Here is a 23,741-nt window from a genome sequence, read left to right as displayed (position 1 = left end):
AGAATAAATATTTCAGCAATAGTTTGAACATAGGAAACATAGAAGCATTTACCAGGGTGACAAAGGTCACTCTACTGTCTCTTGTAATACAGAATTCTCGGTTGTTAATTTGACTGATATGTAAAGATCTGATTTGTTTAAGCTTTACCTAAATGGACAAGGTTCTGTTTGTTTACCATGTTACAGACATAGGTTTCTGTAGAATCTGAGGCCAAGGTTTAGTTCAGAGGTGGCTGCAATCCAGACCTTTCAGTAAAGCCTTGTTAGGAGTAGAATTCACAATACTAATGATTTGCCCCCAAATGCTGCAGGTTTTACCCCCATAGTAGCAGACTACACCACAGGCTTTATCAAAAACATGGTCCTGTTTTTATTTGTATGAAAACATTAAGGTACATATTAATTTACAAGTTCCTCTATGTCTCTCTAACTTCACGTCTCCATCGGTGAGCATTCATTTCCATTGTTACAAAACGCATTACTATCTTGAGCATCTGGTGGGAAATGGGATGATATAGTCAAAGACCTTGCACAGAATCACAGTGGACAGATTTTCTTATTGAGCAAATATTTTTTGCTGATGTACCTGCTGTCAGATTCGCTGCTACCTCTTCCGTGCTCACGTACGGAGAGACAATTCCCATTGCCTTCCGGATGCCCAGAACACTGACAATGTCTCCTGGATGCACCTGCTGAGCCAACTCCTTCAGGTTTTCGTGAACTTTTTCCGCTGCAAGCAAAAACCAAGTTTGAGGACATTTACTGAATTACACTGAATTTTCTAAGTCTACTTGTGTACGCTGTGAGTTATACACACACGTCTCTATTCATTCCAATGGAAGCACCAGAGATAGCTGAAGGACAGTGCCTGACTATCTCCAGCAATGACATGAATGGAGCGGTGCACCTATAAAACAGAGTGCACTGGAGATTTCATTGGAAGGAGTACACTTGTGGCCCTGGTATGATACACCCCTTTATGTTACTGACCAGGAAAAATATCATTGTAAGACTAACTACTAGTCTGAGGCAATAAACCCTTGCAATACAACTATTCAGAGAAAAGCAAACCATAAGATGGACCTTTTTTCCCTCTCATAAGTAAACTATCAGATTATAGATAAAATATTGTATTTTTTGGGGCAACAGTAAATGAGGGCACTCATTGTACCAGAGCCACTCTACCGATGTATTAAAGAAAATCTCTGTATGCTCTATCAGGCAGAGGAACATATTTTGTGGCGCAGACACCATATGCTGGCTACCTGCAGCTGCCACTAGAGGGCGCTTGCTGCATATTATCCATGGAAATCAATAGTAACAGTAAACTAGCTCTAGACCTCTTGTATAGGTGGCACCAGGCAGTCAGCGCAGACCTTTGTAATAACAGGCAGATTCACTTTAATCCTTATCAGAACATATTTCAGTGACACGTACCGATCTGGAGTTCCTTGGGTGAGGGTGCTAGCAAACAGACAATATTAGGAGGCGGCTTTGTACTCAGACGATTACTCTGCACCTCCTGAAGCTCCCGTAATAAAACTGTTGTTTCATCTAGTTTCTTCTGGAACTGCTTGGCTTCTGCAAAAACATTTCACCAATAGAAGTCAGTGTAGACAATGGTAACATCCAGAGAAGACGTCTATATATATATATATACTGATATTGTTCTAGAAGAAAAGCAGTCCAGCCTGCCAGCAACCATATAAGGCATAATAGGAATGGTCTTTAGCGTCACACACATGATGCTACTGTTTGAATAAAGAACATTCCTATTCTGCTTTATATAGTTGCTGGCGGACTGGGCTGCTTTTCTTCTTTGCAATGGGAGATAGAGATGAAACCACTCCCTTCGTTGTATGACAGAATTCTATTATCTTGGAAGCTGTCACTGAACTTTTTTCATTTTTAAAAATTATTTTTAGTTATCAACTAGAGATGAGCGAGTAGTATTCGATGGAGTAGGTATTTGATCGAATACTACGGTATTCTAAATACTCGTACTCGATTGAATACTACTCACTATTCGAATGGAAAAATTCAATGCAGAACCAGTGTTGATTGGCTCAATGCTATACAGTCGGCCAATGAAGGCTGGTTCTTCTCCTACCTTTAGAAGTCTTCTCCGTGCAGCTTCCCCACGGCATTTTCCGGCTCTTCATTCACTCTGCCAGGCATCGGGCCTGGGCAGAGCCGACTGCGCATGCCCGCACTACAAGAAAATGCCCTCTGACTCTAAGCGGCCATTTTTTTTGTAGTGCGGACATGCGCAGTCAGCTCTGCCTAGGTCCGGTGCCTGGCAGAGTGAATTCAGAGCCGGGGGATGCTGCGCGGAGAAGACTTCTCGGAGAATCCAGCCCGACCCTCACTCGTGGACTTGGTAAGTTCTATTTCATCGAATGTTGCCTACCTCTGAAACAAGCATTTTTCCCCCATAGAGTATAATAGGGTTCGATATTCGATTCGAGTAGTCGAATATTGTGAGGCTACTTCGAAACGAATATCAAACATTTTACTGCTCGCTCATCTCTATTATCAACCCCTTGATGACTGGTATGTTTAGCCAAACCATGGGTTTGTGTTTTTATGTCACTACATACCAAAATCATAACTGGCACCACTGTGGGCTACATACAATTCATTAACTTTATTAAATCTTTCTTAGAGAAAACAGAAAAAAAAAAAAAAGTTAATTCTGCCACTGTTCAGACATTTTTGTCACAGAGATTTACATTGGAATAAAAAAACTTCCATCATTAACAAAAGTGTCTGTCATGAGACAACGCTATACAGTTTAAGGTCTACTCTATTAGCCCAATATATCATATATTGCCATTCAGCCAATATGAGCGATTATGGCACAGAGAGGACGTTTAGGAGCCTCCTGTATTTATGGGCACAAGTTGCTGTGCATAAGCTTTTCTATTATCGCTCCTATTAGACTAAGCCCACAATATTTTAGTGCTATTCAGCCCAACAGAGTGGGAGTTATCTACATAAACAGGCCAGCTTAGTCCAATCTGCTAGAAAATTCACAACTTTTTAGGCAAATTACCGCAAAACTTAAAAGCAATTTACCTTCATTGTCAAAAGTCTCATCAAATACACCAAGACCAAACACAGACTTCAAGCTTGCAAACTGTTCAGAGCTACTGAAGCCGTCTGGATTTGATGACTGTTCACTTGTAGTTGCCTTAAAAGAAAAAACAAACAGAATAAACCTATGAACAAACAAGACAAGAAGGAGCAAACAACTTTGTATAACATCATCAAGACTCATATTAAAGGGATTCTTACTATTCCTTACTATTCTGATCTGTGCCGCCGTTTCTGTGAATTTTCTTTTTTCTTCTGTATGCAATATGAGGCCTCTTACATGAGCATATGTTCAGCCACAGGAAAATGGCCGAACTGACATACGCAGTCGGCTCTGCCAGCTGATGATGTGGTGAAGTGGCGTCAGGAGAAGACAGAGGCGTTGCTGGAGAGTCTTCAGAGAGAACAGGGGACGCCCCTATGTTTTCTGAAGGCTCATTTGCATACGAAAGAAAAATTCACAGCAATGGCGGTGCGGATCAGAATAATAAAGGTAGGAGAAGAATAGACTTAATAAAGGCTATTCCGACACTGTCTTTGTAGAAAAAGGGATTCTAATGATATAATCCCTCTAAAGACATTATAGTAAACTAGCAGTGACCCGCGACTTTGTCTGCGGGTTGGCGGTGGCGTTGAACCGCTTATATGTGTTGTCCCCCCATCTCTGCCGCCAGTTACTTGTCCCCCCATCTGTTCCCCCTAGTTTCGTGTCCCCCCATTTCTGCCGCCTTTTTCTTGTCCCCCATCTTTTCCTCCAGTTTCTTGTCCCCCCCCATCTCTGGCCCCAGTTTCTTGTCGTCCCCGCCCCCCCCCCCCATCTCTGGCCCCAGTTTCTTGTCGTCCCCCCCCCCCATCTCTGGCCCCAGTTTCTTGTCGTCCCCCCCCCCCCCCATCTCTGGCCCCAGTTTCTTGTCGTCGTCCTCCCCCATCTCTGGCCCCAGTTTCTTGTCGTCCCCCCCCCCCCCCATCTCTGGCCCCAGTTTCTTGTCCCCCCCTCCCATCTCTGGCCCCAGTTTCTTGTCCCCCCCCCATCTTTGTCCCCCCCCCCATCTTTGTCCCCCCCCCCATCTCTGTCCCCAGTTTCTTGTCCCCCCCCCCCATCTCTGTCCCCAGTTTCTTGTCCCCCCCCCATCTCTGTCCCCAGTTTCTTGTCTTTCCCCCCACCCCGTCTCTGGCCCCAGTTTCTTGTCGTCGTCCCCCCATCTCTGGCCCCAGTTTCTTGTCCCCCCCCAATCTCTGGCCCCAGTTTCTTGTCCCCCCCCCCATCTCTGGCCCCAGTTTCTTGTCCCCCCCCCCATCTCTGGCCCCAGTTTCTTGTCGTCCCCCCTCTTGTCCCCCCCCCCATCTCTGGCCCCAGTTTCTTGTCCCCCCCCCCATCTCTGGCCCCAGTTTCTTGTCCCCCCCCCATCTCTGGCCCCAGTTTCTTGTCGTCCCCCCTCTTGTCCCCCCCCCCATCTCTGGCCCCAGTTTCTTGTCCCCCCCCCATCTCTGGCCCAGTTTCTTGTCGTCCCCCTCTTGTCCCCCCCCCCCATCTCTGGCCCCAGTTTCTTGTCCCCCCCCATCTTGTCCCCCCCCAATCTCTGGCCCCAGTTTCTTGTCCCCCCCCCATCTCTGGCCCCAGTTTCTTGTCCCCCCCCCCATCTCTGGCCCCAGTTTCTTGTCCCCCCCCCCATCTCTGGCCCCAGTTTCTTGTCCCCCCCCCCATCTCTGGCCCCAGTTTCTTGTCCCCCCCCCCATCTCTGGCCCCAGTTTCTTGTCCCCCCCCCCATCTCTGGGCCCCAGTTTCTTGTCGTCCCCCTCTTGTCCCCCCCCCCCATCTCTGGCCCCAGTTTCTTGTCCCCCCCCCCATCTCTGGCCCCAGTTTCTTGTCCCCCCCCATCTCTGGCCCCAGTTTCTTGTCCCCCCCCCCCATCTCTGGCCCCAGTTTCTTGTCCCCCCCCCCCATCTCTGGCCCCAGTTTCTTGTCCCCCCCCATCTCTGGCCCCAGTTTCTTGTCCCCCCCCCATCTCTGGCCCCAGTTTCTTCTCCCCCCCCATCTCTGGCCCCAGTTTCTTGTCCCCCCCCCCCATCTCTGGCCCAGTTTCTTGTCCCCATCTGTCCCCCCTAGTTTCGTGTCCCTCCATTTCTGCCGCCAGTTTCTTGTCCCCCCCCATCTCTGGCCCCCCTAGTTTGTGTCCCCCCCCATCTCTGCCGCCAGTTTCTTGTCCCCCCATCTCTGCCCCCAGTTTCTTGTCCCCCCCATCTCTGCCCCCAGTTTCTTGTCCCCCCATCTCTGCCCCCAGTTTCTTGTCCCCCATCTCTGCCCCCAGTTTCTTGTCCCCCATCTCTGGCCCCCCTAGTTTCGTGCCCCCCCCCCATTTCTTGTCCCCCCCCATCTCTGCCCCCAGTTTCTTGTCCCCCCATCTCTGCCCCCAGTTTCTTGTCCCCCCCATCTCTGCCCCCAGTTTCTTGTCCCCCCCCATCTCTGCCCCCAGTTTCTTGTCCCCCCCCATCTCTGCCCCCAGTTTCTTGTCCCCCCCCATCTCTGCCCCCAGTTTCTTGTCCCCCCCCATCTCTGCCCCCAGTTTCTTGTCCCCCCCCATCTCTGCCCCCAGTTTCTTGTCCCCCCCCCATCTCTGCCCCCAGTTTCTTGTCCCCCCCCATCTCTGCCCCCAGTTTCTTGTCCACCCCATCTCTGCCCCCAGTTTCTTGTCCCCCCCATCTCTGCCCCCAGTTTCTTGTCCCCCCCATCTCTGCCCCCAGTTTCTTGTCCCCCCATCTCTTCCCCCACTTTCTTGTCCCCCCCATCTCTGCCCCCAGTTTCGTGTCCCCCTCCTACATCGGCCCCCAGCGTATTAGCACTTACCTTGGCCACGCTCCGTCGAAGCTGCTTTCTCCGCTCGCTGCTGCCTGTGTGTGTCCTAGCGAGGCCCCAGCGTCAGGTTGCTATGAGGCCGGTCCGCGCGCTGCTGCATAGAGAACACACACAGGCAGCAGCGCGCAAACTATGTGGACTGAGCGAGAGAGCGTGGCTAAGGTAAGTGCTACTACACTGGGGCTGATGTAGGAGGGGGACATGAAGCTGGGGAACGTGGTTGATCCCTGGGGACACCCCCTCTCCGGGACACTCCCCCTCCCCAGGACACCCCCCCCCCCACCCGCTGCACTGACCTGTATGTCTAGGGTCGGGTCCTGCTGCCTCCTTCTGTCTGCTTGGATAGCTGCGGCTCCGGGACGATGTGGGCTGCCGCCATCTTCTTCACTGTGTCCCTGCTCAATCGGCACGCCCACATCGGCACGCCCACATTCAGCCCCCAACCTATGGTGCCGCAGCCCTGCCTCTATAGCCCGCCCACAGCCTGCCATGTACTGATAGGAGGTGCGTGGACAGACCAGCGCTGGCAAAATGCCAGGTTCTACAGGCAATCCCGGAGGTGTCTTTGGAGGGTCACGGTGGTGATTTGGGGGTGAGTGACCCACATTTTAAGTAGCCTACCTTTTCCTGGCAAGTGTGTGTAATGTCCCCAAAATCCATTCAGCCGTTTGGCTGTGATTGAGGAACAAACATCCAAACATATACTTACTATATTCTGTTCTCGTTCTGTCCTCGAATACTCGCCATCGCTGAAAGCATCAAGAATACAGTCTGCCATTCCATAAGGTTGGTATTTTGAATTCTCCAAAAACTCTTGTATGCTAATAAAATAAAATAAATAATATAGACTGATTTTTCTATGTTCTTGTAATTGTGATCTTAAAAATGTCTGGTAATTTTGTTGCTGTAGAGGCTGTGCAACTCCTGAACATGGCTGGCTGTGATGCTGTTACTGACACAGTTGCCACAGATCACTGCTCCAGGCTCTTTCTCTAAATAAATGGAGCAGCAGATACGCTTGTGCGCCACTCATTTCTATGGTACTGGTTATCACTTCGGCTCCATTTCTTCAGCAGTCCCATTGAGATGAATTGAGCACAATAAACATGCATAACTGTCACTTCATTCATGTGGGGATACACAAGAACCTCATTCTCTGAAATCCTACAAATCAGATACTTCCGGGACTGAATAATACTAACACATATAATAAAGAGTTTACCATTTGACAACAGAAAAATGTATTAAAAGGAGTCTATCATTACAGATATTGTTTTTTTAAATAAGCATATCTTTACATAGCCTTTATGAACGCTATTCTAGGCCTACCTTCTACACCACTTCACAGCTGCCAGAGTAGCTAGCCACGTACAGCGCATGTGAGAGATTTTAATCGCGCTGTACAATACCTCCTTCTACACTAGCTGCTAGGTATAGAAGGAGGAATCGTCTTTCAAGAAACTGAGGCAGGGGTGCTTTGATTGAGCACAGGGATAACGCCCCCGGTGCTCCCAGAAGAGTAATCTGCATATGAAGGAAACTGGTTTAATTCAAAAATGGCTGCGAGAATAAAGGAATGACAGGTAGGCCTAGAATAGCTTTTCTAAAGGCTAAGTAATGATATCCAGATTTAAAAAAAAACAATCTAGGCAATGATAGACTCCCTTTAAATCAAACAGTCAAATATTGTAAACTGCTCACCAGCTTCATAAAACATCGCAGTTATATATACTAAAGCACCAATAGTAAAACACAAGTGTGAAAAAACGTGGCCTCATGACTGCCATCCCATACCCTTAGGCCGATAAGTGGCCTAAGGATATGGGATGTTACAGGGTGGCAGAGACTTCTGGCAAAACAAGACAGCAGAGCAGGACCACACTGGGCGACATCAGAGCAACAGGTACACCTCACCCTGGCCTAATAAAGGGATTTTAAAATTTGTTTCCCGACATACACTTTACTCGTTGTTCCATTTTAATCTGATAAATATGGTATTTCTTGCAATGCACTGTATAATATCGGCACCCCTATTGCAGTCTACATGCCTAGGCTGCAATAGAAGTGAAAGACTGACAGGCCAGGGAGGCAGCGCAAGGCTCCCGGCTGTCATAGTAACCTGACGCCGGCCCCCACTCAGCCTCATATATGTCACACGCAGCCAGCCGCCCGACAACTATGTGCAGCGAGCGGAGAGAGTGGCGGGGAGCGGGGCAAGGTGAGTCCAACTAAACTGGGGCCGATGTGGGGGGGGGGGGGGGAGGACAAGAAACTGGGGTCAGAGATGGGGGGGGGAGGACAAGAAACTGGGGTCAGAGATGGGGGGGACAAGAAACTGGGGGTAGAGATGGGGGGACAAAAAACTGGGGGCAGAGATGGGGGGACAAAAAACTGGGGGCAGAGATGGGGGGACAAGAAACCGGGGGGGGGGACGACGACAAGAAACCAGGGGGGGGGGGGGGGGACAAGAAACCGGGGGGGGGGGGGGGACAAGAAACCGGGGGGGGGGGGAAACTGGGGTCAGAAGAAGGTAGGACAAAAACCTGCGGGCAGATGAAGGTGGGGGGAAAAGAAACTGGGGTCAGATGATGGGAGGGGACAAGAAACGGGGCAGATGAAAGGGGGAAAAGAAACTGGGGCAGAGAAGGGGGGACAAAAAACTGGGGGATGAGATGGGGGGCCAAGAAACTGGGGGCAGATGAAGGGGGGAAAAGAAACTGGGGTCAGATGAAGGGGGGGGGACAAGAAACTGGGGAAAAAGATGGGACAAGAAACGGGGAAGATGAAGGGGGAAAAAAAATGGGGGCAGAGATGGGGGGACAAGAAACTGGGGCAGACATGGGGGGGAACAAGAAACTGGGTCAGATGAAGGTAGGACAAAAAACTGCGGGCAGATGATGGGAGGGGACAAGAAACTGGGGGCAGATGGGACAAGAAACGGGGCAGATGAAGGGGGGAAAAAAACTGGGGGCAGAGATGGGGGGACAAGAAACTGGAGGCAGACATGGGGGGACAAGAAACGGGTCAGATGAAGGGAGGACAAGAAACTGAGGGCAAATGAAGGGGGGGGACAAGAAACTGGGGTCAGATGAAGGGGGGCACAAGAAACTGGGGGCAGAGATGGGGGACAAGAAACTGGGGGAAGAGATGGGGGGACAAGAAACTGGGGGCAGATGAAGGGGGCACAAGAAATGGGGCAGAGATGGGGGGGGCAGGAAACTGGGGGCAGATGAAGGGGGGACAAGAAACTGGGGTCAGATGAAGGGGGCACAAGAAACTTGGGGCAGAGATGGGGAGACAAGAAACTGGGGGCAGATGAAGGGGGGGAAAGAAACTGGGGGCAGATGAAGGGGGCACAAGAAACTGGGGGCAGATGAAGGGGGGACAAGAAACTGGGGGCAGATGAAGGGGGTACAAGAAACTGGGGGCAGATGAAGGGGGGACAAGAAACTGGGGGCAGATGAAGGGGGGACAAGAAACTGGGGGCAGATGAAGGGGGGACAAGAAACAGGGGGCAGATGAATGGGGGGACAAGAAACTGGGGTCAGATGAATGGGGGAACAAGAAACTGGGAGCAGACATGGGAGGGACAAGAAACTGGGGACAGAGATGGGGGGACAAGAAACGGGGGTGACAAGAAACGGGGGGCAGAGATGGGGGACAAAAAACGGGGGGTAGAGATGGGTGGGACAAGAAACTGGGGTCAGATGAAGGGGGGACAAAAAACTGGGGGCACAAAAAAACTGCGGGCAGATGAAGGGGGGACAAGAAATTGGGGCGCATGAAACTGGGGGCAGAAGAAGGGGGGAGAAGACACTGGGGGCAAAGATGGGGGGACAAGAAACTGGGGGTAGAGATGGGGTGACAAGAAAATGGGGCAGAGATGGGGACAAGAAACTGGGGGGACAAACTGAGGGCAGAGATGGGGAACAAGAAACTGGGGGCAGATAAAGGGGGGGACAAGAAACTGGGGGCAGATGAAGGGGGGGACAAGAAACTGGGGGCAGATGAAGGGGGGGACAAGAAACTGGGGGCAGATGAAGGGGGGGACAAGAAACTGGGGGCAGATGAAGGGGGGGACAAGAAACTGGGGGCAGATGAAGGGGGGGACAAGAAACTGGGGGCACATGAAGGGAGAGCAAGAAACTGGGGCAGATGAAGGGGGAAAAGAAACTGGGGTCAGAGATGGGGGACAAGAAACTGGGGGCAGATGAAGGGGGGGACAAGAAACTGGGGGCAGAGATGAGGGGACAAGAAACTGGGGGCAGATGAAGGGGGGGACAAGAAACTGGGGGCACATGAAGGGGGGGAGAAACTGAGGCAGAGATAGGGGGACAAGAAACTGGGGACAGATGAATGGGGGTGACAAGAAGCTTGGGGCAGATGAAGGGGGGGACAAGAAACTGGGGGCAGATGAAGGGGGGGACAAGAAACTGCGGTAGAGATGGGGGGACAAAAAACTGGTGGCAGAGATGGGAGGATAAGAAACTGGGGCACAAGAAACTGGGGTAGAGATGGGGGGCACAAGAAACTGGGGACAGATGAAGGGTTGGTGACAAGAAACTGGGGGCAGATTAAGGGGGGGACAAGAAACTGGGGGCAGATTAAGGGGGGGACAAGAAACTGGGGGCAGATTAAGGGGGGGACAAGAAACTGGGGGCAGAGATGGGGGACAAGAAACTGGGGGAAGAGATGGGGGGACAAGAAACTGGGGGCAGATGAAGGGGGCACAAGAAATGGGGCAGAGATGGGGGGGGCAAGAAACTGGGGGCAGATGAAGGGGGGACAAGAAACTGGGGTCAGATGAAGGGGGCACAAGAAACTTGGGGCAGAGATGGGGAGACAAGAAACTGGGGGCAGATGAAGGGGGGGAAAGAAACTGGGGGCAGATGAAGGGGGGGAAAGAAACTGGGGGCAGATGAAGGGGGGACAAGAAACTGGGGGCAGATGAAGGGGGGGACAAGAAACAGGGGGCAGATGAATGGGGGGACAAGAAACTGGGGTCAGATGAATGGGGGAACAAGAAACTGGGAGCAGACATGGGAGGGACAAGAAACTGGGGACAGAGATGGGGGGACAAGAAACGGGGTGACAAGAAACGGGGGGCAGAGATGGGGGACAAAAAACGGGGGGCAGAGATGGGTGGGACAAGAAACTGGGGTCAGATGAAGGGGGGACAAAAAACTGGGGGCACAAAAAAACTGCGGGCAGATGAAGGGGGGACAAGAAATTGGGGCGCATGAAACTGGGGGCAGAAGAAGGGGGGAGAAGACACTGGGGGCAAAGATGGGGGGACAAGAAACTGGGGGTAGAGATGGGGTGACAAGAAAATGGGGCAGAGATGGGGACAAGAAACTGGGGGGACAAACTGAGGGCAGAGATGGGAAACAAGAAACTGGGGGCAGATGAAGGGGGGGACAAGAAACTGGGGGCATATGAAGGGGGGGACAAGAAACTGGGGGCACATGAAGGGAGAGCAAGAAACTGGGGCAGATGAAGGGGGAAAAGAAACTGGGGTCAGAGATGGGGGACAAGAAACTGGGGGCAGATGAAGGGGGGGACAAGAAACTGGGGGCAGAGATGAGGGGACAAGAAACTGGGGGCAGATGAAGGGGGGGACAAGAAACTGGGGGCACATGAAGGGGGGGAGAAACTGAGGCAGAGATAGGGGGACAAGAAACTGGGGACAGATGAATGGGGGTGACAAGAAGCTTGGGGCAGATGAAGGGGGGGACAAGAAACTCGGGGCAGATGAAGGGGGGGACAAGAAACTGGGGTAGAGATGGGGGGACAAAAAACTGGGGGCAGAGATGGGAGGATAAGAAACTGGGGGCACAAGAAACTGGGGTAGAGATGGGGGGCACAAGAAACTGGGGACAGATGAAGGGTTGGTGACAAGAAACTGGGGGCAGATGAAGGGGGGGACAAGAAACTGGGGGCAGATTAAGGGGGGGACAAGAAACTGGGGGCAGATTAAGGGGGGGACAAGAAACTGGGGGCAGAGATGGGGGGAACAAGAAACTGGGGGAAGATGAAGGGGAGATAAGAAACTGGGGGAAGATGAGGGGGGGCATGAAACTGGGAGCAGAGATGGGGGACAAGAAACTGGGGCAGAGACGGGGGAAAAAAAACTGGGGCAGAGATGGGGGGAACAAGAAACTGGGGGAAGATGAAGGGGAGATAAGAAACTGGGGGCACATGAAGGGGGGGACAAGAAACTGGGGGCAGAGATGGGAGGACAAGAAACTGGGGGCACATGAAGGGGGGACAATAAACTGGGGGCAGAGATGGGAGGGACAAGAAACTGGGGGAAGATGAAGGGGGGACAAGAAACTGGGGGAAGATGAAGGGGGGACAAGAAACTCGGGGCAGAGATGGGGGGACAAGAAACTGGGGGCAGATATGGGGGACAAGAAACGGGTCAGAGATGAAGGGACAATAAACTGGGGGCAGAGATGTGGGGACAAGAAACTGGGGGCACATGAAGGGGGGACAAGAAACTGGGGGGCAGAGATGGGAGAGACAAGAAACTGGGGGCAGATGAAGGGGGGGACAAGAAACTGGGGCAGAGAAGGGGGGACAAGAAACTGGGGGCAGATGTAGGGGGGGACAAGAAACTGGGGGCAGATGTAGGGGGGGGACAAGAAACTGGAGGCAGATCAAGGGGGGGACAAGAAACTGGGGGCACATGAAGGGGGGCCAAGAAACTGGGGGCAGAGAAAGGGAGGCCAAAAAACTGGAGGCAGAGATCGGGGGACAAGAAACTGGGGGCAGATGAAGGGGGGGACAAGAGACGGGGCAGAGATGAGAGATAAGAAACTGGGGGCAGATGAAGGGAGGAAACAAGAAACTGGGGGCAAAGATGTGGGGGACAAGAAACTGGGGTCAGATGATGGGAGGGGACAAGAAACTGGGGGCAGATGGGGGGGACAAGAAACGGGGCAGATGAAAGGGGGAAAAGAAACTGGGGCAGAGAAGGGGGGACAAGAAACTGGGGGCAGAGATGGGGGGACAAGAAACTGGTGGCAGAGATGGGGGGACAAGAAACTGGGGCAGAGATGGGGGGGACAAGAAACGGGTCAGATGAAGGGGGGAAAGAAACTGGGGCAGAGAAGGGGGGACAAGAAACTGGGGGCAGAGATGGGGGGACAAGAAACTGGTGGCAGAGATGGGGGACAAGAAACTGGGGGCAGAGATGGGGGGGACAAGAAACTGGGAGCAGATGAAGGGGGGACAAGAAACTGGGAGCAGATGAAGGGGGGACAAGAAACTGGGAGCAGATGAAGGGGGACAAGAAACGGGGGCAGAGATGGGGGGACAAGAAACTGGGAGCAGAAATGGGGGGACAAGAAACTGGAGGCAGAGATGGGGGTACAAGAAACTGGGAGCAGAGATGGGGGGACAAGAAACTGGGGGCAGAGATGGCGGGACAAGAAACTGGGGGCAGATGAAGGGGGGGACAAGAAACTGGGGCAGATGAAGGGGGGGACAAGAAACTGGGGGCAGAGATAGGGGGGACAAGAAACTGGGGGCAGATGTAGGGGGGGACAAGAAACTGGGGGCAGATGTAGGGGGGGACAAGAAACTGGGGGCAGATGTAGGGGGGGGACAAGAAACTGGGGGCAGATGTAGGGGGGGACAAGAAACTGGGGGCACATGAAGGGGGGGACAAGAAACTGGGGGCAGAGATGAGGAGACAAGAAACTGGGGGCAGAGATGAGGGGACAAGAAACTGGGGGCAGATGAAGGGGGGGGACAAGAAACTGGGGGCAGATGAAGGGGGGGACAAGAAACTGGGGGCAGAGATAGGGGGGACAAGAAACCGGGGGCAGATGTAGGGGGGGGGACAAGAAACTGGGGGCAGATGTAGAGGGGGACAAGAAACTGGGGGCAGATGTAGGGGGGGGACAAGACACTGGGGGCAGATGTAGGGGGGGACAAGAAACTGGGAGAAGAAATGGGGGGGACAAGAAACTGGGGGCACATGAAGGGGGGGACAAGAAACTGGGGGCAGAGATGAGGAGACAAGAAACTGGGGGCAGAGATGAGGGGACAAGAAACTGGGGGCAGATGAAGGGGGGGGACAAGAAACTGGGGGCACATGAAGGGGGGGAGAAACTGAGGCAGAGATAGGGGGACAAGAAACTGGGGACAGATGAATGGGGGTGACAAGAAGCTTGGGGCAGATGAAGGGGGGGACAAGAAACTGGGGGCAGATGAAGGGGGGGACAAGAAACTGGGGTAGAGATGGGGGGACAAAAAACTGGGGGAAGAGATGGGAGGATAAGAAACTGGGGGCACAAGAAACTGGGGTAGAGAAGGGGGGCACAAGAAACTGGGGACAGATGAAGGGTTGGTGACAAGAAACTGGGGGCAGATGAAGGGGGGGACAAGAAACTGGGGGCAGATTAAGGGGGGGACAAGAAACTGGGGGCAGATTAAGGGGGGGACAAGAAACTGGGGGCAGAGATGGGGGGAACAAGAAACTGGGGGAAGATGAAGGGGAGATAAGAAACTGGGGGAAGATGAGGGGGGGCATGAAACTGGGAGCAGAGATGGGGGACAAGAAACTGGGGCAGAGACGGGGGAAAAAAAACTGGGGCAGAGATGGGGGGAACAAGAAACTGGGGGAAGATGAAGGGGAGATAAGAAACAGGGGGCACATGAAGGGGGGGACAAGAAACTGGGGGCAGAGATGGGAGGACAAGAAACTGGGGCAGATGAAGGGGGGGACAAGAAACTGGGAGCAGATGAAGGGGGGACAAGAAACTGGGGCAGATGAAGGGGGGGACAAGAAACTGGGGCAGATGAAGGGGGGGACAAGAAACTGGGGGCAGAGATGGGGGATAAGATACTGGGGGCAGAGATGGGGGGACACGAAACTGGGGGAAAATGAAGGGGGGACAAGAAACTGGGGGCGACAAGAAACTGGGGGCAGAGATGGGGGGACAAGAAACTGGGAGAAGAAATGGGGGGGACAAGAAACTGGGAGCACATGAAGGGGGGACAAGAAACTGGGGGCGACAAGAAACTGGGGGCAGAGATGGGGGGACAAGAAACTGGGGGCAGATAAAGGGAGGGGACAAGAAACTGGGGGCAGATAAAGGGAGGGGACAAGAAACTGGGGGCAGAGATGGGGGGGACAAGAAACTGGGAGCAGATGAAGGGGGGACAAGAAACTGGGAGCAGATGAAGGGGGGACAAGAAACTGGGAGCAGATGAAGGGGGACAAGAAACGGGGGCAGAGATGGGGGGACAAGAAACTGGGAGCAGAAATGGGGGGACAAGAAACTGGAGGCAGAGATGGGGGTACAAGAAACTCGGAGCAGAGATGGGGGGACAAGAAACTGGGGACACATGAAGTGGGGGACAAGAAACTGGGGGCAGAGATGGTGGGACAAGAAACTGGGGGCAGATGAAGGGGGGGACAAGAAACTGGGGCAGATGAAGGGGGGGACAAGAAACTGGGGGCAGAGATAGGGGGGACAAGAAACTGGGGGCAGAGATAGAGGGGACAAGAAACCGGGGGCAGATGTAGGGGGGGGGACAAGAAACTGGGGGCAGATGTAGGGGGGGACAAGAAACTGGGGGCAGATGTAGGGGGGGACAAGAAACTGAGGGATGATGTAGGGGGGGACAAGAAACTGAGGGATGATGTAGGGGGGGGACAAGAAACTGAGGGCAGATGTAGGGGGGGGACAAGAAACTGGGGGCAGAGATGAGGGGATAATAAACTGGGGGCAGAGATGGGGGACAAGAGACTGGGGGCACAAGAAACTAGGGGCAGAGATGGGAGAGACAAGAAACTGGGGAAGATGAAGGGGGGACAAGAAACTGAGGGCAGATGTAGGGGGGGACAAGAAACTGGGGGCAGATGTAGGGGGGACAAGAAACTGGGAGAAGAAATGGGGGGACAAGAAACTGGGGGCACATGAAGGGAGGGGACAAGAAACTGGGGGCAGATGAAGGGAGGGGACAAGAAACTGGGGGCAGAGATGGGGGGGACAAGAAACTGGGGCAGAGATGGGGGGGACAAGAAACTGGGAGCAGATGAAGGGGGGACAAGAAACTGGGAGCAGATGAAGGGGGGACAAGAAACTGGGGGCAGATGAAGGGAGGGGACAAGAAACTGGGGGCAGATGAAGGGAGGGGACAAGAAACTGGGGGCAGAGATGGGGGGGACAAGAAACTGGGGGCAGAGATGGGGGGACAAGAAACTGGGAGCAGATGAAGGGGGGACAAGAAACTGGGAGCAGATGAAGGGGGGACAAGAAACTGGGAGCAGATGAAGGGGGGACAAGAAACGGGGCAGAGATGGGGGGACAAGAAACTGGGAGCAGAAATGGGGGGACAAGAAACTGGAGGCAGAGATGGGGGTACAAGAAACTGGGAGCAGAGATGGGGGGACAAGAAACTGGGGACACATGAAGTGGGGGGACAAGAAACTGGGAGCAGAGATGGGAAGACAAGAAACTGGGGACACATGAAGTGGGGGACAAGGAAGTGGGGGACAAGAAACTGGGGGCAGAGATGGCGGGACAAGAAACTGGGGACAGATGAAGGGGTGTGACAAGAAACTGGGGGCAGATGTAGGGGGGGACAAGAAACTGGGGGCAGATGTAGGGGGGGACAAGAAACTGGGAGAAGAAATGGGGGGGACAAGAAACTGGGGGCACATGAAGGGGGAGGACAAGAAACTGGGGGCAGAGATGGGGGGACAAGAAACTGGGGGCAGATGAAGGGAGGGGACAAGAAACTGGGGGCAGATGAAGGGAGGAGACAAGAAACTGGGGGCAGAGATGGGGGGGACAAGAAACTGGGGGCAGAGATGGGGGGGACAAGAAACTGGAGGCAGAGATGGGGGGGACAAGAAACTGGGGGCAGAGATGGGGGGACAAGAAACTGGGAGCAGATGAAGGGGGACAAGAAACTGGGAGCAGATGAAGGGGGGGACAAGAAACTGGGAGCAGATGAAGGGGGGGACAAGAAACGGGGGTAGAGATGGGGGGACAAGAAACTGGGAGCAGAAATGGGGGGACAAGAAACTGGAGGCAGAGATGGGGGTACAAGAAACTGGGAGCAGGGATGGGGGGACAAGAAACTGGGGACACATGAAGTGGGGGACAAGAAACTGGGGGCAGAGATGGCGGGACAAGAAACTGGGGGCAGATGGAGGGGGGGGGACAAGAAACTGGGGCAGATGAAGGGGGGGGACAAGAAACTGGGGGCAGAGATAGAGGGGACAAGAAACCGGGGGCAGAGATATGAGAGACAAGAAACTGGGGGTAGATGAAGGGGGGACAAGAAACTGGGGGCAGATGAAGGGGGGACAAGAAACTGGGGGCAGATGTAGGGGGGGGTGACAAGAAACTGGGGGCAGATGTAGGGGGGGACAAGAAACTGAGGGCAGATGTAGGGGGGACAAGAAACTGAGGGCAGATGTAGGGGGGGACAAGAAACTGGGGGCAGATGAAGGGGGGGACAAGAAATTAGGGGCAGAGATGGGGGACAAGATACTGGGGGCAGAGATGGGGGGACAAGAAACTGGGGGCAGATGAAGGGGGGGACAAGAAACGGGGCAGAGATGGGGGGATAAGAAACTGGGGGCAGATGAAGGGAGGGGACAAGAAACTGGGAGCAGAGATGGGGTGGACAAGAAACTGGGGGGACAAGAAACGGGGCAGAGATGGGGGGGACAAGAGACGGAGCAGATGAAGGGGGGACAAGAAACTGGGGCAGATGAAGGGGGGACAAGAAACTGGGGGCAGAGATGGGAGGACAAGAAACTGGGGGCACATGAAGGGGGGGACAAGAAACTGGGGGCAGAGATGGGAGTACAAGAAACTGGGGGCACATGAAGGGGGGGGGACAAGAAACTGGGGTAGAGATGGGGGGACAAGAAACTGGGAGCAGAGATGGGGAACAAGATACTGGGGGCAGAGATGGGGGGACACGAAACTGGGGGAAAATGAAGGGGGGGATAAGAAACTGGGGGCAGAGATGGGGGGACAAGAAATTGGGAGAAGAAATGGGGGGGACAAGAAACTGGGGGCAGAGATGGGGGACAAGATACTGGGGGCAGAGATGGGGGGACAAGAAACTGGGGGCAGATGAAGGGAGGGGACAAGAAACTGGGGGCAGAGATGGGGGGGACAAGAAACTGGGGGCAGAGATGGGGGGGACAAGAAACTGGGGGCAGATGAAGGGGGGACAAGAAACTGGGAGCAGATGAAGGGGGGACAAGAAACGGGGGCAGAGATGGGGGGACAAGAAACTGGGAGCAGAAATGGGGGGACAAGAAACTGGGGGCAGAGATGTGGGGGACATGAAGCTGGAAGCAGAGATGGGGGACATGAAGCTGGAAGCAGAGATGGGGGACAAGAAGCTGGGGGCAGATGAAGGGGGGACAAGAAACTGGGGGCAGATGAAGGGGGGGACAAGAAACTGGGGGCAGAGATAGAGGGGACAAGAAACCGGGGGCAGAGATAGAGGGGACAAGAAACCGGGGGCAGAGATATGAGAGACAAGAAACTGGGGGCAGATGAAGGGGGGGACAAGAAACTGGGGGCAGATGAAGGGGGGGACAAGAAACTGGGGGCAGATGAAGGGGGGGACAAGAAACTGGGGGCAGATGAAGGGGGGGACAAGAAACTGGGGGCAGATGAAGGGGGGGACAAGAAACTGGGGGCAGATTAAGGGGGAACAAGAAACTGGGGGCACATGAAGGGGGAAGCAAGCAACTAAGGGCAGATGAAGGGGGGGACAAGAAACTGGGGGCAGAGATGGGGGGACATGAAACTGGGAACAGAAATGGGGGGGGACAAGAAACTGGGGGCAGAAATGAGGGGACAAGAAACTGGGGGCAGAGATGAGGGGACAAGAAACTGGGGGCAGATGAAGGGGGGGGAGAAACTGAGGCAGAGATGGGGGGGAGAAACTGAGGCAGAGATGGGGGGGAGAAACTGAGGCAGAGATGGGGGGACGAGAAACTGGGGACAGATGAAGGGGTGTGACAAGAAACTGGGGGCAGATGAAGGGGGGGACAAGAAACTGGGGGCAGATGAAGGGGGGGGACAAGAAACGGGGCAGAGATGAGGGGACAAGAAACTGGGGGCAGATGAAGGGGGGGACAAGAAACTGGGGGCACATGAAGGGAGAGCAAGAAACTGGGGCAGATGAAGGGGGGGGACAAGAAACTGGGGGCAGATGAAGGGGGAACAAGAAACTGGGGGCACATGAAGGGGGAAGCAAGCAACTGAGGGCAGATGAAGGGGGGGACAAGAAACTGGGGGCAGAGATGGGAGGACAAGAAACTGGGGGCACATGAAGGGGGGACAAGAAACTGGGGGCAGAGATGAGGGGACAAGAAACTGAGGGCAGAGATGAGGGGACAAGAAACTGGGGGCACATGAAGGGGGGAGAAACTGAGGCAGAGATGGGGGGACAAGAAACTGGGGACAGATGAAGGGGGGGACAAGAAACGGGGCAGATGAAGGGGGGGACAAGAAACTAGGGGCAGAGATGAGGGGACAAGAAACTGGGGGCAGATGAAGGGGGACAAGAAACTGGGGGCACATGAAGGGGGGGGGGACAAGAAACGGGGCAGAGATGAGGGGACAATAAACTGGGGGCAGAGATGTGATGACAAGAAACAGGGGAAGATGAAGGGGGGGACAAGAAACTGGGGGCAGATGAAGGGGGGGACAAGAAACTGGGAGCAGAGATGGGGGACAAGATACTGGGGGCAGAGATGGGGGGGACACGAAACTGGGGGAAAATGAAGGGGGGACAAGAAACTGGGAGAAGAAATGGGGGGGACAAGAAACTGGGGGCACATGAAGGGGGAGGACAAGAAACTGGGGGCAGATGAAGGGAGGGGACAAGAAACTGGGGGCAGATGAAGGGAGGGGACAAGAAACTGGGGGCAGATGAAGGGAGGGGACAAGAAACTGGGGACAGATGAAGGGAGGGGACAAGAAACTGAGGGCAGAGATGGGGGGACAAGAAACTGGGGGCAGAGATGGGGGGGACAAGAAACTGGGAGCAGATGAAGGGGGGGACAAGAAACTGGGGGCACATGAAGGGAGAGCAAGAAACTGGGGCAGATGAAGGGGGGGGGACAAGAAACTGGGGGCACATGAAGGGGGAAGCAAGCAACTGAGGGCAGATGAAGGGGGAACAAGAAACTGGGGGCACATGAAGGGGGAAGCAAGCAACTGAGGGCAGATGAAGGGGGGGACAAGAAACTGGGGGCAGAGATGGGAGGACAAGAAACTGGGGGCACATGAAGGGGGGACAAGAAACTGGGGGCAGAGATTAGGGGACAAGAAACTGGGGGCAGAGATGAGGGGACAAGAAACTGGGGGCAGAGATGAGGGGACAAGAAACTGGGGGCACATGAAGGGGGGGAGAAACTGAGGCAGAGATGGGGGGACAAGAAACTGGGGACAGATGAAGGGGGGGACAAGAAACGGGGCAGATGAAGGGGGGGACAAGAAACTAGGGGCAGAGATGAGGGGACAAGAAACTGGGGGCAGATGAAGGGGGACAAGAAACTGGGGGCACATGAAGGGGGGGGACAAGAAACGGGGCAGAGATGAGGGGACAATAAACTGGGGGTAGAGATGTGATGACAAGAAACTGGGGGCACATGAAGGGGGGACAAGAAACTGGGGCAGATGAAGGGGGGGACAAGAAACTGGGAGCAGAGATGGGGGACAAGATACTGGGGGCAGAGATAGGGGGGACACGAAACTGGGGGAAAATGAAGGGGGGACAAGAAACTGGGAGAAGAAATGGGGGGGACAAGAAACTGGGGGCACATGAAGGGGGAGGACAAGAAACTGGGGGCAGATGAAGGGAGGGGACAAGAAACTGGGGGCAGATGAAGGGAGGGGACAAGAAACTGGGAGCAGATGAAGGGGGGACAAGAAACTGGGGACAGATGAAGGGAGGGGACAAGAAACTGAGGGCAGAGATGGGGGGACAAGAAACTGGGGGCAGAGATGGGGGGGGACAAGAAACTGGGAGCAGATGAAGGGGGGACAAGAAACGGAGCAGATGAAGGGGGGGACAAGAAACGGAGCAGATGAAGGGGGGGACAAGAAACTGGGAGCAGATGAAGGGGGGACAAGAAACTGGGAGCAGAAATGGGGGGACAAGAAACTGGAGGCAGAGATGGGGGTACAAGAAACTGGGAGCAGAGATGGGGGGACAAGAAACTGGGGACACATGAAGTGGGGGGACAAGAAACTGGGAGCAGAGATGGGAAGACAAGAAACTGGGGACACATGAAGTGGGGGACAAGAAACTGGGGGCAGAGATGGCGGGACAAGAAACTGGGGGCAGATGAAGGGGGGGGGGGACAAGAAACTGGGGGCAGAGATAGAGGGGACAAGAAACCGGGGGCAGAGATATGAGAGACAAGAAACTGGGGGTAGATGAAGGGGGGGACAAGAAACTGGGGGCAGATGAAGGGGGGACAAGAAACTGGGGGCAGATGTAGGGGGGGGACAAGAAACTGAGGGCAGATGTAGGGGGGGACAAGAAACTGGGGGCAGAGATGAGGGGATAATAAACTGGGGGCAGAGATGGGGGACAAGACTGGGGGCACAAGAAACTAGGGGCAGGGATGGGAGAGACAAGAAACTGGGGAAGATGAAGGGGGGACAAGAAACTGGGGGCAGATGAAGGGGGGACAAGAAACTGGGGGCAGATGTAGGGGGGGGGACAAGAAACTGGGGGCAGATGTAGGGGGGGACAAGAAACTGAGGGATGATGTAGGGGGGGACAAGAAACTGAGGGCAGATGTAGGGGGGGACAAGAAACTGGGGGCAGAGATGAGGGGATAATAAACTGGGGGCAGAGATGGGGGACAAGAGACTGGGGGCACAAGAAACTAGGGGCAGAGATGGGAGAGACAAGAAACTGGGGAAGATGAAGGGGGGACAAGAAACTGGGAGCAGAGATGGGGGGACAAGAAACTGGGGACAGATATGAGGGGACAATAAACTGGGGGCAGAGATGTGAGGAAAAGAAACTGGGGGCACATGAAGGGGGGACAAGAAACTGGGGACAGATGAAGGGGTGTGACAAGAAACTGGGGGCAGATGAAGGGGGGGACAAGAAACTGGGGGCAGATGAAGGGGGGACAAGAAACTGGGGGCAGAGATGGGGGGTCAAGAAACTGGGAGCAGAAATGGGGGGACAAGAAACTGGGAGCAGAAATGGGGGGACAAGAAACTGGAGGCACAGATGGGGGGACAAGAAACTGGGGGCACATGAAGGGGGAGGACAAGAAACTGGGGCAGAGATGGGGGGACAAGAAACTGGGGGCACATGAAGTGGGGGACAAGAAACTGGAGGCAGAGATGGGGGTACAAGAAACTGGGAGCAGAGATGGGGGGACAAGAAACTGGGGACACATGAAGTGGGGGGACAAGAAACTGGGGGCAGATGAAGGGGGGGACAAGAAACTGGGGGCAGATGTAGGGGGGGACAAGAAACTGGGGGCAGATGTAGGGGGGGGACAAGAAACTGAGGGATGATGTAGGGGGGGACAAGAAACTGAGGGATGATGTAGGGGGGACAAGAAACTGGGGGCAGAGATGAGGGGATAATAAACTGGGGGCAGAGATGGGGGACAAGAGACTGGGGGCACAAGAAACTAGGGGCAGAGATGGGAGAGACAAGAAACTGGGGAAGATGAAGGGGGGACAAGAAACTGGGAGCAGAGATGGGGGGATAAAAAACTGGGGACAGATATGGGGGGACAAGAAACTGGGGGCAGAGATGTGGGGACAAGAAACTGGGGGCACATGAAGGGGGGACAAGAAACTGGGGGCAGATGAAGGGGTGTGACAAGAAACTGGGGGCAGATGAAGGGGGGGACAAGAAACTGGGGGCACATGAAGTGGGGGACAAGAAACTGGGGGCAGAGATGGGGGACAAAAAACTGGGGGCAGATGAAGGGGGGGACAAGAAACGGGGCAGAGATGGGGGGACGAAACTGGGAGCAGATGAAGGGGGGGACAAGAAACTGGGGGCAGAGATGGGGGGTCAAGAAACTGGGAGCAGAAATGGGGGGGGACAAGAAACTGGGAGCAGAAATGGGGGGACAAGAAACTGGAGGCACAGATGGGGGGACAAGAAACTGGGGGCACATGAAGTGGGGGACAAGAAACTGGGGGCAGAGATGGGGGGACAAGAAACTGGGGGCAGAGATGGGGGGACAAGAAACTGGGGGCAGATGAAGGGGGGGGACAAGAAACTGGGGGCAGAGATGAGGGGATAATAAAGTGGGGGCAAAGATGGGGGACAAGAGACTGGGGGCAGATGAAGGGGGGGACAAGAAACTGGGGGCACAGATGGGGGATAAGAAACGGGGCAGAGATGGGGGGATAAGAAACTGGGGGCAGATGAAGGGAGGGGACAAGAAACTGGGGGCAGAGATGGGGGACAAAAAACTGGGGGCAGATGAAGTGGGGGACAAGAAACTGGGGGCAGAGATGGGGGGTCAAGAAACTGGGAGCAGAAATGGGGAGGGACAAGAAACTGGGGGCAGAGATGGGGGGACAAGAAACTGGGGGCACATGAAGGGGGAGGACAAGAAACTGGGGGCAGATGAAGGGGGGGACAAGAAACTGGGGGCAGATGAAGGGGGGGACAAGAAACTGGGGGCACATGAAGGGAGAGCAAGAAACTGGGGCAGATGAAGGGGGGAAAAGAAACTGGGGTCAGAGACGGGGGACAAGAAACTGGGGGCAGATGAAGGGGGGGACAAGAAACTGGG

The 23,741-nt window shown here is 54.3% G+C and overlaps 1 protein-coding gene across 1 annotated transcript in view; it reads right to left on the bottom strand.

Moving 5' to 3' along the window:
* Window positions 1–365: 365 nt before the first annotated feature.
* BRD7 (bromodomain containing 7) overlaps window positions 366–23,741 on the bottom strand; it is an 86,198-nt gene continuing 62,822 nt past the window's right edge. The window contains exons 12-16 of the mRNA XM_075281869.1: window positions 6,660–6,771; window positions 3,079–3,193; window positions 1,438–1,581; window positions 587–730; window positions 366–494 (exon numbers count right to left, since the gene is read on the bottom strand). Coding sequence (XP_075137970.1) covers window positions 433–494; window positions 587–730; window positions 1,438–1,581; window positions 3,079–3,193; window positions 6,660–6,771 — 577 coding nt within the window. The 3' untranslated portion in view covers window positions 366–432. The remainder of the gene's footprint in view (window positions 495–586; window positions 731–1,437; window positions 1,582–3,078; window positions 3,194–6,659; window positions 6,772–23,741) is intronic.

This window comes from Leptodactylus fuscus, chromosome 7 (genome assembly GCF_031893055.1).
Source record: "Leptodactylus fuscus isolate aLepFus1 chromosome 7, aLepFus1.hap2, whole genome shotgun sequence".
Taxonomy (NCBI): domain Eukaryota; kingdom Metazoa; phylum Chordata; class Amphibia; order Anura; family Leptodactylidae; genus Leptodactylus; species Leptodactylus fuscus.
This window is presented reverse-complemented; position numbering and strand designations above follow the sequence as displayed.